At 49.4% G+C, this 15,050-nt stretch overlaps 3 protein-coding genes across 3 annotated transcripts in view; 2 read left to right on the top strand and 1 right to left on the bottom strand.

Moving 5' to 3' along the window:
• The window catches only part of PTCD1 (pentatricopeptide repeat domain 1), a 17,215-nt gene extending 11,860 nt beyond the window's left edge, over nt 1–5,355 (top strand). Inside the window, exons 2-7 of the mRNA XM_019512567.1 lie at nt 2,291–2,431; nt 2,741–2,959; nt 3,577–3,678; nt 3,943–4,698; nt 4,813–4,929; nt 5,229–5,355. Of these exons, the coding sequence (XP_019368112.1) occupies nt 2,291–2,431; nt 2,741–2,959; nt 3,577–3,678; nt 3,943–4,698; nt 4,813–4,929; nt 5,229–5,306 (1,413 nt within the window). The 3' untranslated portion in view covers nt 5,307–5,355. The remainder of the gene's footprint in view (nt 1–2,290; nt 2,432–2,740; nt 2,960–3,576; nt 3,679–3,942; nt 4,699–4,812; nt 4,930–5,228) is intronic.
• Nucleotides 5,356–7,089: 1,734 nt separating this feature from the next.
• On the bottom strand, nt 7,090–11,117 carry BUD31 (BUD31 homolog). The gene is made up of 5 exons (XM_019512634.1): nt 11,025–11,117; nt 9,459–9,570; nt 8,952–9,074; nt 7,940–8,106; nt 7,090–7,361 (listed from the first exon to the last, which is right to left on the bottom strand). The coding sequence occupies exons 2-5, from the start codon at nt 9,550–9,552 to the stop codon at nt 7,311–7,313; spliced, it is 435 nt and encodes a 144-aa protein (XP_019368179.1). The 5' UTR covers nt 9,553–9,570; nt 11,025–11,117; the 3' UTR covers nt 7,090–7,310.
• Nucleotides 11,118–11,339: 222 nt separating this feature from the next.
• The window catches only part of PDAP1 (PDGFA associated protein 1), a 9,793-nt gene continuing 6,082 nt past the window's right edge, over nt 11,340–15,050 (top strand). The window contains exon 1 of the mRNA XM_019512629.1: nt 11,340–11,446. Coding sequence (XP_019368174.1) covers nt 11,434–11,446 — 13 coding nt within the window. The 5' untranslated portion in view covers nt 11,340–11,433. The remainder of the gene's footprint in view (nt 11,447–15,050) is intronic.

The following is a 15,050-nucleotide window of genomic DNA, read 5'->3' as shown; positions in this document are numbered from 1 at the left end:
GGGGAGTCGGGGGGAGGGGAAGGACCCGGGTAGACAAAGCGTCGGCTGAGATGATGGAGCTCGGGGATGGTCCTGCTTGGAGCAGGGGGTTGGCCCCCCGCCTTCCTACCCTCCTTTTCTGTGGAGGGAGGTCCCTCTGCTGCGACACCGTGGCCTGTTGCCTCCAGGAGGAAGTGTGGGAATGTGCTGTGCTCTGCACGGGGGAGGCGGCTGCTGGAGGACTGTGTCCCATTCTGGGCACCGCACTTTCACAAGGACGTGGACACGCTTGAGAGAGTCCAGAGAAGAGCCGCCCGGATGATCAGAGACTTGCACGCCCAGCCACGTGAGGAAAGGCCGAGGGACCTGGGACTCCAGCCGGAGGAAAAGAAGGCTGAGAGGGGGCCTGGTAGCAGCTTACCGCTACTCTAGGGGAGGATGTGAAGGGCTCGATGAGCAACTGTTCACCAGGGCACCCGAAGAGAAAACCGGGAGTAATGGCCACAAACTCCTGGCTCAACATTAGAAAAAACTTCTTCACCGCTAGGGTGTCCAGACTGTGGAATAAGCTCCCTCCAGAGCTGGTGCAGTCGCCTACCCTGGAAGAGGAGACTGGATGGTCACCCAGCTGGGGTCACCAGTTACCTTTCCTGCTTGGTGCAGGGGGCTGGACCCAATGATCTTCCAGCCTTTACAATCAATGAATTGTTGCCACCAGCGCTCGTCAACAGCCTGTGGCTGTGCCTGATGCAAGTGCTGAGAGCCACAGGCTCTTCCATGGCTCTGAGATCCCGTGTTGCGCAGCCCCACGCAGCAGCTTGTCATTGTGACTGTCAGCCTTTATGGCTAGCTGAGCCTTTTGTTGCCAAACTTGCTTTGAAAAACATATATAAAATAGAGAAGGTAGCTTAAAAAATGAAGGGTGTGAAATACCCAGAGCATTTCACTAGTGGGATGCTTCTAGTCGGTAGTGATTGGCTGTACAGGTACTCCTCACTTAACGTCGCCTTGGTGAATATCGTTTCGTTATTACGTTGATGATCTATTTGAGAACTTACTTGTTTAAAGTCATGCAATGTTCAGTTATAATGTTGTTTGGCTGCCGCCTGCTAATAGGTAACTACTGTGACATAATTGGATTCACTTAACGTCGTTTTGCTTAAAGTTGCATTTTTCAAGAACGTAACAGCGATGTTAAGCGAGGAGTAGCTGTATTTATCTACTGTAATGGGCTTGATGTGCTCTCCAAGATGCCAAGCTGCACAACAGGAATGAAGACGCACCCCAAGCAGCTCAGACCACTTCTAAACATGGAGCACCCACCCAAACCATCGGCACAGTCCTACAGGAAACAATGCAGCATGGAAAAAGACCCGTAAGGCACATTGGAAGCTGCTGTCTTTGTCCTTGAGAAGGAAGCCCATGAGAAGGAAGCTGAAGGTCTGTGCAGTAACAACATGGCCTTTTTCTCCTCAAGCAAACAGTGTATAGAGAAAGTTGGGTAGTTGCCATGATAGCCTGTTTGCAGTGAATTGCTGTGTTGAAAGTGCTGTCCAAGGGGCTGGGCAATGGAATAATTTCCTGGAGAATTACCTGCAGCCAACATGAAAGACTGGAGAGATTCAAGTACTGAAGCAGAGGGATGGCTGCAGAAAGACAGTTGATTGCTACTCCAGTCTCAGATGGCAGGGGAGCCAGGCTGCTGCCACGCATCTATGCAGGTGTAGTGGAGGATGCTGTTGGCCTCACAGTAAGCATTATTAAATGATTGTCAAGCCATTCGTTAAAGTGTTCATGGATCCTAGTTCATGGCTGACAAGGATGTAACATCAGTGTTGAATGTTCGGCATGATGCCAAGGCTGAACGGGGATTACTGGTATCCTGTCATAGGCTCAGACGCTCCTGGAAGTCACAGGAAATGTGATGTTTTCGTAGCATTTGCCTTAAGCCATTGGCAAAGGTCTGAAGAACAAGCCTGTCGTGGTCTTTTGTTACTGTCCTGATGGAAGTCATTGTGGTGTGTGGAAAGAGCAGTCACTTCCTTATTCCTTTTCAAGTTGGCATAAGCCTGGAGTTCAGCAAAGTCCCTGAGAAAGGAAGGGGAGGACTTTGGATCACTCTGGCCCCTCTGAGCCAAAGGGATTTGATTCCTTTAACTCCATAAGAAATGAATGGAGAAGGAGGGAGCATCCTGAAGCAAAAACCAAATAGTCCCCCTTCATATTCCATATGTGCATGTATGCCTGTTTCACTGAATGTTAAATAATGGCTTTCATTACCACCTGCTTTTTTTTGTCTCTTCCTCTGTAGCTGGCTGAAGCCCTACAGCTGTTTGAGGTACAGATGCTGAAAGAGGAGCGGTTGCGGCCTGAGGAGATGAACTACACTGTTCTGATCGGGGGCTGTGGCAGGGTTGGCTATATGAAGAAGGCATTCCAGCTTTACAATGATGTAAATATTATACCTGCCTGTCTAGGTGGCTGGGTTCACTGTCAGGGGGTGTAAAGAAGGCTTTTGTGAGCGAAAATATGACTCTCTGTGTTCAGTCCCAATACAAGAGCTTATTCTAGAAAAGATGACTCACAAAAGCTCTTCAAATAGTGCTTTAACTGTTCGTGGAGGCGTATCAGTATAGAACTCAAGTATTTGCTGAAACTTCATTCTGTAGGGCCTATATAATTTAACAGCTTTTCCAAGGAGCCAATTTGTCAGTGTTAAGCAATAAGAAATATCCTTTCTTTCACTTTTTCTCTGAGGTAGATGAAGAAGCGGGGTTTAGTCCCTACGGGTCCCACATATACAGCCCTGTTCAATGCCTGTGCTGAATCACCCTGGAAAGATTCAGGCCTGCAGAGTGCCCTCAAGCTATGGGAAGAACTAAAGAGGAAAAATCTAGAGATGAATCTGATAACCTACCACTCGCTGCTGAAAGCTTGTGCCATCTGCTCAGATCTCAGGTTATGCTTCACTGTACTCAAGGTAAATAGCAGGTTGTGGTGTGACGCAGCTCTCCGCCTCCATTCAAAGTTTGCTTTGCAGCCTGGTTGTAATACTGCCATGTTGCATTTGTTTTTAAACTGAGGGGGTAGCTTTAAATTCCAGGTTTCTTGTGTTTGCATCCAGGGTTTTGTGTAATGAAACTGGGTAACTAAACATTTGATTTAAGAGGACCTGATAAGCCTAAACTTTAGAGACCAGTGTGAAACTCTTCCCTTGAGTAGTTATTGCTACAACTGTGGTAGTGTTGAAAGTTATGTAACACTCAAGGGTATGGGGGGGGGTCCCCTTTACAGTGTATTTATATATAGCTGTTGTTTTGCTCCTTTTCTACCCACTCTACCCCCATACAAAGAATTCCTTGTACTGTCCTCAGTAGTTCCCTCACAGAGAATATGCTACTGGAGTAGCTGTCAGCTGTTTTTCTGCAGCCATTATTTTGCTTCAGTACTTGAACTCCTCCAGCCTTTCATGTTTGCTGCAGGTAATTCTTCAGGCAATGATTCCATTGCCCAGCCTGATGGAGAACACTTTCAGTATAACAGTTAGTTGCAAGCAGGGTGCCCTGATAACTAACCCACTATCTCTTTCTCCTCTAGGAAATTGTGGATAAAGGTCACGTTGTCACTACAGAGACCTTCAGCTTCCTTCTTATGGGCTGCATAAAGGACAAAGAGAACGGCTTCCGATATGCTTTGCAGGTATTTTTCCACACTGCATTGTTTCCTGTAGGATCATGCTGATGGTCTGGATGAGTGTTTAGTGTTTAGAAGTGGTCTGAGCTGCCTGTGGTGAGTCTTTATTCCTGTTGTGCAGCTGGGTATCTTGGGCATGTTGAGTCCATTACAGTAGATAAATATGGCCAATTACTTCTAACTAGAAACATCCCGCTAGCTAAATAGTGTGAGTGTTTCACGTATCTCATATTTAAGCTTCTTTCTCTCTCTCCTTTTTTGTCAAAACAGGTTTGGCAACAAATGAGACAGCTGGGCATAAAAGCTAATGGTTTCATCTACAACCAAATGCTCTGTGCTGCACGGGATTGTGCAATAGGTGATCCGGCCCTGGCCTCTGATCTGTTGCTGAGACCCACAGAGGAGAACTCGCCTCTCTCAAAGCTCACATCGGGTCGGAAAAAGAAGAAAGCAGCCAGTGAAATTGCTGCACAGCTGGATGTGGAAGCCATGGAAAAACAACTGTTTTGGGGAAATTCCAGACAGCCTGAGGAACAGTCAGTCAGCCAGGAAGACAGAGTTGTGGGCAAGAATCAGGCCAGGATGGGAACTGTACAGGCTGCTGCAAACAATGAGAGAGTAGAACATAGAATGGCTGGGGACTTGGTGGTCTTTGATAGGAATCAAACTGTTTCAGACCAACCTTCAGCAAACCCTGGTCCCGATTTGGAGCTGCCTTACAACCCACCCAACTTATTGGACTCAAAAATCTCTAAGGATGTGGTTTCTTTAGGGGCAGTAGCTACACCTTTCGACAGATTGGCTTTGATGGGAAACATGGAAGGGTTCTTGAATAAAATGAAAGAGGACAATGTGGCACCTGATATTAGAACTTTTACACTGTTGGCTGAGCTTGTGGAACCTCTGAGCCAGTCAGAATCTTCTTTGCTGACAGTCCTGGATGAATATAAAGTGCCAGTAGATCTGACTTTCTTTAATACTTTACTGAGAAAGAAAAGTAAATTGGGAGACCTAGAAGGTGCAAAGGTAAGAGCCCCTAAATGACTGTACTGAGACCTAATATGCATATAAGTGTTTGCTGCTTTTTAATCCTGGGTGAGACCAACCCTCCACTCTGGAATGTCTGGATTTCTGTTGCAGGGTCTGCTGTCAGTTCTAGTGAAGAGGGGACTATCACCCAGTCTACATACTTTTTGTAACTTGGCAATTGCCTGCTGGAAGGAGAAAGATGGACTGCAGTTACTATCCGATATGAAGGTAAAATCTATCTATGAGCTCCAGGAAGTTTAGTGACAGCCAGAGCTCAGGAAATGTTACTCTCCTGAGATGGGAGTCACCTTCAGAGTTCCTTCAGTCAGTGATCCTGTTGTCTTCTATACCAGTGTCTACTTTGGGCTCAAATAACTGACCAAAGGAGTCTAGATCTCTTGTGGCGCCATACTCCTAGACTAGTGCAGGGGGAGTGGGAAAGAGAATTTGATTGTTGGAGTAAGCACAAAAACTACAGGAAAGGCAGTTGCGTTTATTGTGCAGTGGGCCCTTCCTCTTGTCCCCAGCGGTCTGGGATCCATAAGGAAACACCTCTTATTTGTATGTTTACAGGGAGGAGCAGGGTGAGACCAATTACACTTTAACTGTCTCGCTCCTGGCCATCGCTGAGGTCACACTGTAACAGCGACCTAAGATCCACCTTTGCAGGTTATTGCATTGCTCATGCGGGGTGTCCCAAGGAGGTCAGCAGACATGTTTAAACACTTAATGTTGGTGTGTTTTTTCAGAGGTCTAGGATAACTCCCAACACCCACATCTATAGTACCCTCATCAATGTGGCTGTGAAGCGGTTGAACTACACTTACCTTAAACAGATCTTGCAAGACATGAGAAGGAACCAGGTGTCTCCCAATGAAGTTATCATACAACAGCTGGAGTTTGCAACTCAGTACCCACCTTCATTTGACAGGGTAGGTAACACGGGCATTCAAGATCAAGGCTAAAAAGCAGGTATTATCAGGTGGAGGGGTACTGATGAGACTAGATGCTGCTTTGGTGGGGAACGTATTATACACATATAAACATGTAGTACATAGCAGGAGGCTGCATTTAAGTGCTTGCTACTAGGCTCCAAATCTCCCTTGCAATGGTCATTTCAAAGATGCATTTAAACTAGATTGGCTACTCCTTGGTATATTGGCCTGTCTATGTAGCAGTCTTTCTTTTCCCAGCATGTAAAATCAAAGCAGGCTACAGCGACTCTAATTTGTCCCCTTGTGTTTTTATTTGCAGTACAAGTCAAAGAACAACTATCTGGATAAGATTGATGGTTTCCGTGGCTACTATACCTGGTGGCTTAAAGTAATGGCAGCAGAGGAGACTCCACACCCATGGGCAAAATACAGAACAGCTAAACCTTCCTCAGACAAAGTCAGCACAGAGGATGTGCAGAGCCAGGACAAGCCAAATCAGTAGCAGGAGGGAGCAAGTTAGTCAGATTCCATATATGGAAAATACCACTTCAGATACTGGGGCTACTTGAAGACTGTTCTCAACCTCTTTAGCAGGCTGCATTGTACTTCAGAACTGAGGAAGTGTTACGTGTGTATTTTGACTGCTTAATAAAGTACCTTATTTTGAGGGAATGAGTTGAGGACACTGTCTGATATTGTATAGCATCTGGTGGTTGGCTGTCTTCCTGGTAAAACTTCCCTTTTTGACAATACTAAGTGTCAAGCTTCTGAAAGGAGGTAGGTTCAACTACTAAAGATCTTAGCAAATGAACTGCAGAGGTAGGTCACTGCATGGGATTCTACTGTGTTTCACCTGTTTTTACCCCACTGGGTACTACTTATGCAAAACAGCATGTAGACTCTTGCACAAAGCAGGTAACTGAAGTGGGGAACTTGTTGCCACAAGAGGTGGAAGCTGACAGCTGAACCGGAGTCAAAAAAGGACTGGGCCTTAGTAGTTACTGAGCATGGGAGTTAAGGGCACAGCCTGTGAATCAGAATTTCCTGGAGCTTAAGAACTGGAGGCTGCAAGTGAGAGAGGAACAAAGAAGAAACCCTGGTCATGCCCTGTTCACTCCCCCTTTCAGCATCCCCTCTCTGCCACTATGTGACATAAAAGACTGGGCAAGGTGAAGCTTTAGTATGACCCAGTCAATAGCTGTTCTTGCACAAGAAACTGCTGCTTCACAGAAAAGCAAAATCGTAAGTGAGACAAGAAGAACAGTGAAGTCAAGAGCACAAGTATGTCTGCTTTAAAAGAATCTCAAGTTGTCAGTTGTTTAGGATGGCCTAATTCTTACGTATCTGGGCTGCTTCCAGGATAGCTCAGTTAAGAGCCATTCCACTTCCTGGGGAAGGGATGTGTGTAGATAAATCAGTCCTTTGAAGTTCTCTATCACAAGACTGTGACGAGTTGTACACAGTTCTTATTTTATTTTAAAAATCACATGGTTACACACAACTAATCAAAGACAGCTCACTGCTGAGTTTACAGATCCAGGTGAATGCATTGCTGTTCCAAATGCTATCTGGAAAGGTCCACTCACTGTAGGGCTTACAGAAGACAAATTTAGCTGCAACAGTCCAAGGTGTAGAATCAATACTCAAAAGCAGTGTCCAGTATTTAAAGACTTCTCACCCAGAGCAACCTCTGCATCCACAGTGAGTGCACTCTATGATTCTCCCCTATAAAATAAAAAACAAACATCCTAATCACCACCTTACACAGAGAGCAGGTGTTTTTGAAGAGAGAAAAATACCTGGTCCAGGAAGCCAGATGCTCAAGCTGGAGAAAAACTCCTTTTGAATAAGGTGAGATTTTATTAGGTATGCTTTTTGGCTGCCTTTAGGCATTCTTGTTCAGAAATTACCATCAAAATTATCAAGAAGGGTCACAGAAGCCTATAGTGCTATAAGCAATGGCCTATGGGCACTTGAACTTTGCAGGCACTTCGCAGAATCTGAGTCATACAACAGCAGGAGCCATACATGACTGGTAGAGCGTGCACAGGGGTGCATGTGCCCCCCCTGATGGGGGACACTGATGCTGTTGGTAGGGCTGGTGCCCACCCCCCACAGGGCCGCTGCCAACAGTGGCTTCTGTGGGTGCCCCAGATTCAGGAGGCACCAGTCACTCATGGCAGGAGCCTAGACTGGACAACCCAGGAGATCTGTTCTATTCTTACATTCTTACCACTGTTTGGCCAAAAAGCATAGTAAGACTCTGTTACCTGGGATTAGGAGCAGAGCCAATCTTTTCTTACCACTTCCAGCTTGCTTTTTGGGACCCTGCAGATGCAGTTCGTTCCAAAGTTGGTATCCCGGGTCTGAATGCAACGCAGGCAGCAGAGGTTCTCATAGCCCTGCTTCTTCCACTTTGCAATCAGATTTTTGTCAGCATATCCTTCTCTGATGCAGTACTCATACAGCTCTGCAGACAAGTAGTAGTAGGTAAGCACCAGACTGTACTTTTACCTGTCCTCACTAATTTGAAAGCATTAATCTCTGCTCTGTATCTTGTTCTTACTGGCTTCATTTGCTAACAACTGGAACTAAGCTGAGGTAAATACTAGGATTGTGCGAAGCTTCAGTCACTGATTCTATTCTGAGGAGATTCGGCTCAATTCAGCGACTGAATCTACTCGGGAGACCCATTAATCTCTCCCAATAGAGTCAGAGAGATTTGACAATTTGGCCATAGACACAGCTTTATGTTTTTTCTATGAACCTCGAGGTACCAGGCACAGCTTGTGAATGCTGAGATGGTGGGATGGATGGATGGAGCGTCCCACAGGAGTGGGAATGTGTGTGGGGGAGGGGCCCCCCCATGTGCTCGGCGGTGGACCCAGAAGTGGACTGGAAGTTCTTTGGGGTCTGCTGCCGAGTGTGTGGGGGACCCCCCCGCACTCCCGTGGGACACTCCATCTCCATGTTCACGAGCCACACCTAATACCTTGAGGTTCGTCGAAAAAAAATGTATAAAGCTGTCCCCATGGCCGAACCACTGGTTCTCCAAATCGGAATCGAATTTTCAGATTCAGCCAAATTGAATCAGGACAGTGATCCGAATCAGCAAATCGAATCACTGTCCCCTGAACTGGGCCAAATCAGAATAGAGTACTGCCCGCTTTGCACACCCCTAGTAAACACATGCTGATTTTTTTAATCTTTTCCCAACTGTAACTTTCAGGTTTCCATCCACTGACTAGTTACTCAGGCACCGCACACTAAGACTGTGATAATCTCACTGCAAGAGCAAGTAATTTGGCTTCTTACCTCTGCTAATAGCTTTCCTCTTATAGAAAAGATCAAAGATATAACGTGTTTTCTGATGGTGAATTCTGAAGATAGGCCACAGGGATTCCACCTTCCTCTTTCCTTCATGAGGCTCCGTCTCCGCTGAGAACAAAAGGACACAAAAATTGGATCTCGGTTCACTTGCATCTTTTAGCCTACGAGTCAGTGTACCCTTATGTATCCATAAAGAGCCAGTGCTCTGAGAAAAATCTGCAGTTTAAGGTTTGTGGAGAAAAATAGGATTCACTGCACAGGGGGGTAAAAATGAGAGATGTTGAACAAGATCAGAAGGTAATAGGCATCATGGACAAGGCAGGTATGAAGAAACATCTTAAGTCTCTAGAAGAACAAGAGTGGTAGCAGACTAGAACCAAACAGTGCAAGACTTTGCTATGCAAGCTGCTCCCTGTAGAGATACGAAGGTGTACCTCCACCCTGCCCTGCAGCAGTCTCAGATCTTGAGTGGAGCGCACCTTTGTTGCTTACCTTCTCTCATCTTTTGATCCAGCTCATCCAGTGTTGGCTCAATCAGTTCCCAGCCATCTGGAGGAGGCTTCCTGCTTCTCTTCACTTTAGGCATCTTCTTGCTTTGCGAGCTCTGGAAAGCAACTGGGCAAATGCAGATTTTCAGGCTCAGATTTCCAGATACCTTGATATCATGACACCATGTTGGTAAAAGTAGGGAGACCGTAAGTATTTTAAGAAAATCGGAGGGGAAGGTGGGGGGGGTGTATTGTGCGCACACACACTGTGCGCACTAGGTCAGGGTGTAGCAGCGTGCAGGACTGGTGCAGGTGGTGGGAGCATGGTGCCTGTCAGCAGAGCTATAGCCTAGGCCTGGGATGTGCTGGGGAGTGTGGTGCCTCTTGCACTGGGGATGTGATGCCAGCTGAGCTGGGGATACTATGTGAGCTCTGGTTGACTCGTAGTTCCAGCCCCATCACAGCAGCTGTAGCCACATCCTGGTCATGTGCCCACCACCCTGGTTAGGGCAGGGCATGGCTGGGCTCTCTGCATGGGGGCTGCAATGCGGCTGGCCCAGCCCAGCCCAGGGGTGCACATGCACAGCCAGGATGTGGTCAGTGTGGAGCAGCCAAAGGTCATGCAGGGCTCCCATTCCAGCTGGCATCCTGGCTCCAGTGGCAAAGGCACCACTGCACTCCCCTGTGTCCCAACAGCTGCTCCAGCCCTGCCTGCTCGCACCCCCGCAGCTCCCAAGAGCAGGGCCCCGGGGGACAGCACCATGCGCACACACACAAACACAGAGCCACAGCCTCATGGCTCCTACCAATCTGGGACTTTTGCTTGAATCTTCTCCAACGGCTGTTGTGTCGAGACAGCCTACAAAACCTGGGACTGTCCCAGCCGACCTGGGGCCTACAGTCACCCTAGGTAATAGGAAGACATAGGAGCTTTTTGTCTATGTTTTTTTCTGTTCCCCTCTGTCCCCCACTTTAGCAGAAAAAATAACTTTTCCATTTGGAAACTGTGGAAATTAAGGATCAAAGAAGTGAAGCAACAACCTGATCCTCAAGCTACTTTTTGCAAGTGCCGTAGCAACGTGTATTTGGAGAAACATAAACCCCTCCTCTCCGTTCATTCACAAACCCCTGCTTTTTTGGGGAGTTCATTTAAAATGCTCTTAATTCCTCACCCTTCTGCAGGGCTTGGTATTCCCAGATCCATTAGGCTTCCCAAAATGCCGATGGGTCAGATGTAAAACAGCAATTATGAAACACGTAGGAAAACCAATGCCAGCCTCACAAGCGTCAGGACCGAGAACAGCGCGGGGCTGTGTCGGTTGCTGGTTTCCCTGTTCCATAACCGCACTAAAACGACCTCGTTTGCTTGTTTTTCTCCCCTCAAACCCCCCCAAAACCCCACATTTGGCCAATCCCAAACAATATGAGTTTTGCTGCTTCTTAAGGCATGTTTAACACAGGGAAGACAGGCTCGGCCCGATTCAAGCACTCATGACGTGACAGCTTATATCTAAGGACAATGCTGCAGGGCGGAGACCCGCGCTCCCGCCGCGGCCAGGGCCCCACTCACCGGTCCGGCGGCGGCACTTCCGCCTTCTCAGCACGGCGGCTTTGCTATGACGTCACCGGTCGGGGTCCTTCGTCTTTGCAGTCGCTTTAACGTCTCAGGGTTATTGCGCGGCAGCCTCTGCCTCCCCTTGGGTGGCCTCTGCGACGCCTGGGACAAAACTCCCCGGACTCTCCGCGCGGGGTCGCTGCTTGAGGTCGGGTGGATAGAGGCTTCCCCACTAGCGCTGTGGTGAAGGGCCCGGGCCGGCGACACCTAGTGGTCAGGCACTGCCGTGGACAGCCCTGCCCTGAGGGGCCTGGCAAGGACCCGCGCCGCGCGCTGCAGCCCAGGGTTGGGCGGCTTCCGCTTCCGGGTCGGGGTTTTGGGGGCTCTCGCTGCAGCTGCCGCTGGAGCCGCCATCACCGTCGCGATGCCCAAAGGAGGTGCGGCTGGGGGAGGCGGCGGGTGGGAGCGCCCGCGGCATGATGGGAGGGGGGCAGCCGCTTGCGGGGGTACCCCGGGGCATGATGGGAGGTGTGGGGGCAGGCTGTGTGGGGGGGCGCCCCAGGGCATGATGAGAGGTGGGCAGGCTGTAAGGAGAGGTGCCTCAGAGCATGATGGGAGGGGAGGCAGGCTGTGTATGGGGGGAGCACGCCAGGGCATGATGGGAGTGAGGCAGGCTGGGGGGAGAACACCCCAGGGTATGATGGGAGGGGGGGTAGGCTGTGTATGGGGGGGCACTCCAGGGCATGATGGGAGTGGGGGATGGGCTGTGTGTAAGGGGAGGTGCCCTAGAGCATGATGGGAGGGGGGGTAGGCTGTGTGTGTGGGGGGCAGGCAGCACCCAGGGGCATGATGGGAGGGGGGCCAGGGTCCTGGGTGCAGCCCCTAGGCACCATTTGGGGGTTGTAATGGGGGTGGGGTCTCCAGGCCTGAGCCCCGCCCCCCAATCCCATTAGTCTCCAAGGTGCTGCCCTGCCCCCCTCCCTCCAAGGGTCTCTCCCCTCCATGCCCTCCTAGTGGTCTGCATGGGGGCGGGGAAGGGGGAACCCACCCTGCTACAAAGCCCCAGTGGTTTCCCACCCACCCAGGGGGCTCCGTGCTGTGCCCCAGCTGCTAAGGGGGAACAAACCTGCCCGTGTCCATCACGCGTGCAGCCAGGTGGCACGGGCAGCGCTGTGGGTCTCGCCTGCCCCTCTCCCCAGGGCTGTTGGGTTTCCACATCATAACGTTGGGGTCGGGTGGACTCTCCCGGGTTGCGCTGAAACCCTGCTTGTCCTGGGCCCGTGGCTGCGCAGCGCTTTGCACAGGAGAAGAGTCGTGCCCCCGTTAGACAAGGGGGGAACTGAGGCAGAGGTGAAGTAGCTGAGAGCATTGTAGCCCGTCAGCGCTGCCATTGCCTTGGTCAGACGGTGGGCCTGTTTTACCCGGTCTCCTGTGTTACATGCTGGCCGGGGTGCTCTGCCTGGTGTCCCCTTCCAGATCCCTCACTGTTGATCTGTGACCCACACTCCTTTCCTCAGTTCTTTTTATTTGTCCCTGTATTTAGCTGCTATGTCTTTAGTGAACTCCCTGATAAAGGGGGACTTCTCGTGTTTTCCTGTGGGCCTTCGCCCATGTTTTTCCCCATGGCATTGCAAAAAGGCCTGTGGCACAGGCCAAGGGCAGATGTTGAAAGGGCCAGTGAGCTGGGTGTAACCAGGGTTTTCCCCAGCTCCTCTCCTACATGCAGCCTCCAGCATTGAAGATCTAGGATGTTGTTATTCAAAAGCCATGCCCATCACTCCTATCCTCAAAGCTCCTGGTGCAGCTTTCCTTCAAGAATGGGTCCAGTCCCTTTTTGACTCTGGCTGAGCTGTCAGCTTCCACCACCTCCGGTGGCAACAACTTTCACCCGTTAGCAACTTGCTGGGTGAAAAAAGGATCTTTTTTTTTTTTTTGTCAGTTTTAAACTTAGGACCTACTCATTTCATTTTGTGACCTTGAGTTCTTGTATCGAGAGAAGAGTAAATAATAAATCCCTGTTGACTTTCTTCTCACCGCTTAATATTGTGTAAACTTGCCCAACATGATGCAGCAGGTCAGTGGCAGTGTTAGGAAGAGGACTCGGGCTGTCTCATGTGCAGGGATCCTGGTTTTCTCTGGTTTAAACCCTCCCCCCAGTTTTCAGTTAAAAAAAAGTTACCCCAAATCCACACTTTTCCATGATTAAAATGAAATACCACTGTATGTATATCTGTGTATTGGTAGCGTTTCATTTAAATCACAGAAAAATGTGGGTTGGGGTTACTTTTTTTTTTTAAATGAAAATTGGGTTTTTTTTTTAAATCAGAGAAAACCAGGATCCCTGCTGATGTGTAGTGATGCCTTGAGCAAAGAGGTCCCTGACATGCTCCTGATGAAATAGCCGCTGACTGCGTAATTCTTGGGATAGCCGCATCTCATTCTGGTTGATGAGATGGCAGCACAAGTCATTTAGGTTGTAAAACATTTGTCCATTCTCCAAAGCAGGCTTGAATATATATCAGGGAAAGCTCAGTTCTCATGAGTTGTGCTCTTTATATCTGTGGGACTTTAATTTAACAACACTTAAAGTCAAGATCAAAAGATTTGACAGCTGGTTTTATTTTTGAAAGATGCTTTAAACTGGATGTTGTAAGCTGGCCTTTGAGGTAGAAGAACAATTTATGAAATGGTCTACTAGACAGGAAAATAGCTTGTATCGTGGTAATACTGTAGCAGATCAGTATTTCAGACCATGTAGCATAAAGTATCAAATATGGGATCTTAATAGTTCCCTTATAATTTGTATCATTGTACCGGAGCAAGAAGATTAGTGGTACCCAGTTTTGAACGGCATCTCTGCCCTGGCGGCCGTTGTAAGCTCTGAGAAGAACAGAGGTGTTAAATCCTCCTTTAACCACAGCGTCTTGGGTCAGGAACAACAGAAACTAGGTGAGAGCAGAGTGAGCACCGAGAGCAGGACCTCAGTGTTGGAGTGCGGTGCCAGTGGCCAACGCTGGCTCCTTGAGGGAGTGTGGCCTTTTGATAACATTGCTGTAGAGAAAGCAGGTCTCCCAAAGGAAGCGCATGGCCATGCAAAGGTTCTGCTCTCCGTGAGCCTCCCCAGAGTCCTGTGAAGGAGGGCACAATGTGGTCCCCGAGAACAGCTGGGCATACTTTCAAGCTGCCTGCTGTTCTAGCTCCAGCCCTCAGCAGTCTGCCTCGGCGCCGTCTATGCAGGACAAACAGGGTGAGAAAAGGGACCTGGTTAAGAATAAGAGATGGCTTTGCAGACCCCTTACCTGGGAGCCACTGTCCCAGCCCACCCAGGCTGGTTGGGGCAGACTCCTTTCCCAGTCCAAGTCAGCTGCTCAACCACACTGAGCCCCAAACAGGCTTTTTGGCCTGTGCGGAGCCAAATGCGGCATTGTAGGGGTTGATTGTTCCATCCTTGTTGTTCAGCAAGAATGGGCTACAGAGTGCTAAAGAGTCCCCTGAGGATAGCGGGGGTGCAACCTTCCCCCACACCTCAGCAGGGCCTGAGGAAGGAACAAATCCTGCTGTGGTCCCTCTCCCTCTACAGAGCCACCCTCTGTAGTAGGGCCCCTTCCTCCTGAACTGCAGAGGTGAAGAGGGAGGGATCCAGGGGTGGAGGCATCCCACTGCTCCTTCCAGCAGCTCTCCAGAGGCTGACGGGGAGAGAGCCCTCTCATGCAAGCTGGTTAGCAGGACAGGTGACAAGGCTTCTGGTGACCAGGTTATGCTGTGCACGCTCTGTTTGCAGGAGAAAGGCCAGAGACTGACTTCTCACTGCCAGCAAAAGTTTCCGTCTCAGGCTGCCCTGTGGTGTCCTGCCCAGGCTGGCAGGGGCTGTGCTTCTCAAGCAATACTAATAGCTTCAGTAACCTCACGCTGATCGCCTGAGGTTTGAGGCACCTGATCTCGGGGACAGGGGATCAGTCTGAGAAGCTGCCTTCATTTCTTCTTGCAGGTTGTGTGTGTGTGGGGGGGGGGGGGGGGCCCAATTCAGGGCGGGGGCCAAGA

Source organism: Gavialis gangeticus, unplaced genomic scaffold, assembly GCF_001723915.1.
Source record: "Gavialis gangeticus isolate Ggan-Ray unplaced genomic scaffold, GavGan_comp1, whole genome shotgun sequence".
Lineage (NCBI taxonomy): Eukaryota > Metazoa > Chordata > Crocodylia > Gavialidae > Gavialis > Gavialis gangeticus.
Note: the sequence above shows the minus strand (reverse complement) of the source record. Positions and strands in the feature narration are given on the sequence as shown.

Bases quoted from the DNA above. Each gene is read 5' to 3' on its own strand.
- BUD31 (XM_019512634.1), bottom strand. From the start codon at position 9,552: ATGCCTAAAGTGAAGAGAAGCAGGAAGCCTCCTCCAGATGGCTGGGAA. The intron at 9,075-9,458 runs GTAAGCAACAAA...TTTTGTTCTCAG, and splicing joins GGATCAAAAGATGAGAGAAG to CGGAGACGGAGCCTCATGAA. The intron at 7,362-7,939 runs GTAAGAAAAGAT...TTTATTTTATAG, and splicing joins CAAAAAGCAAGCTGGAAGTG to GGGAGAATCATAGAGTGCAC.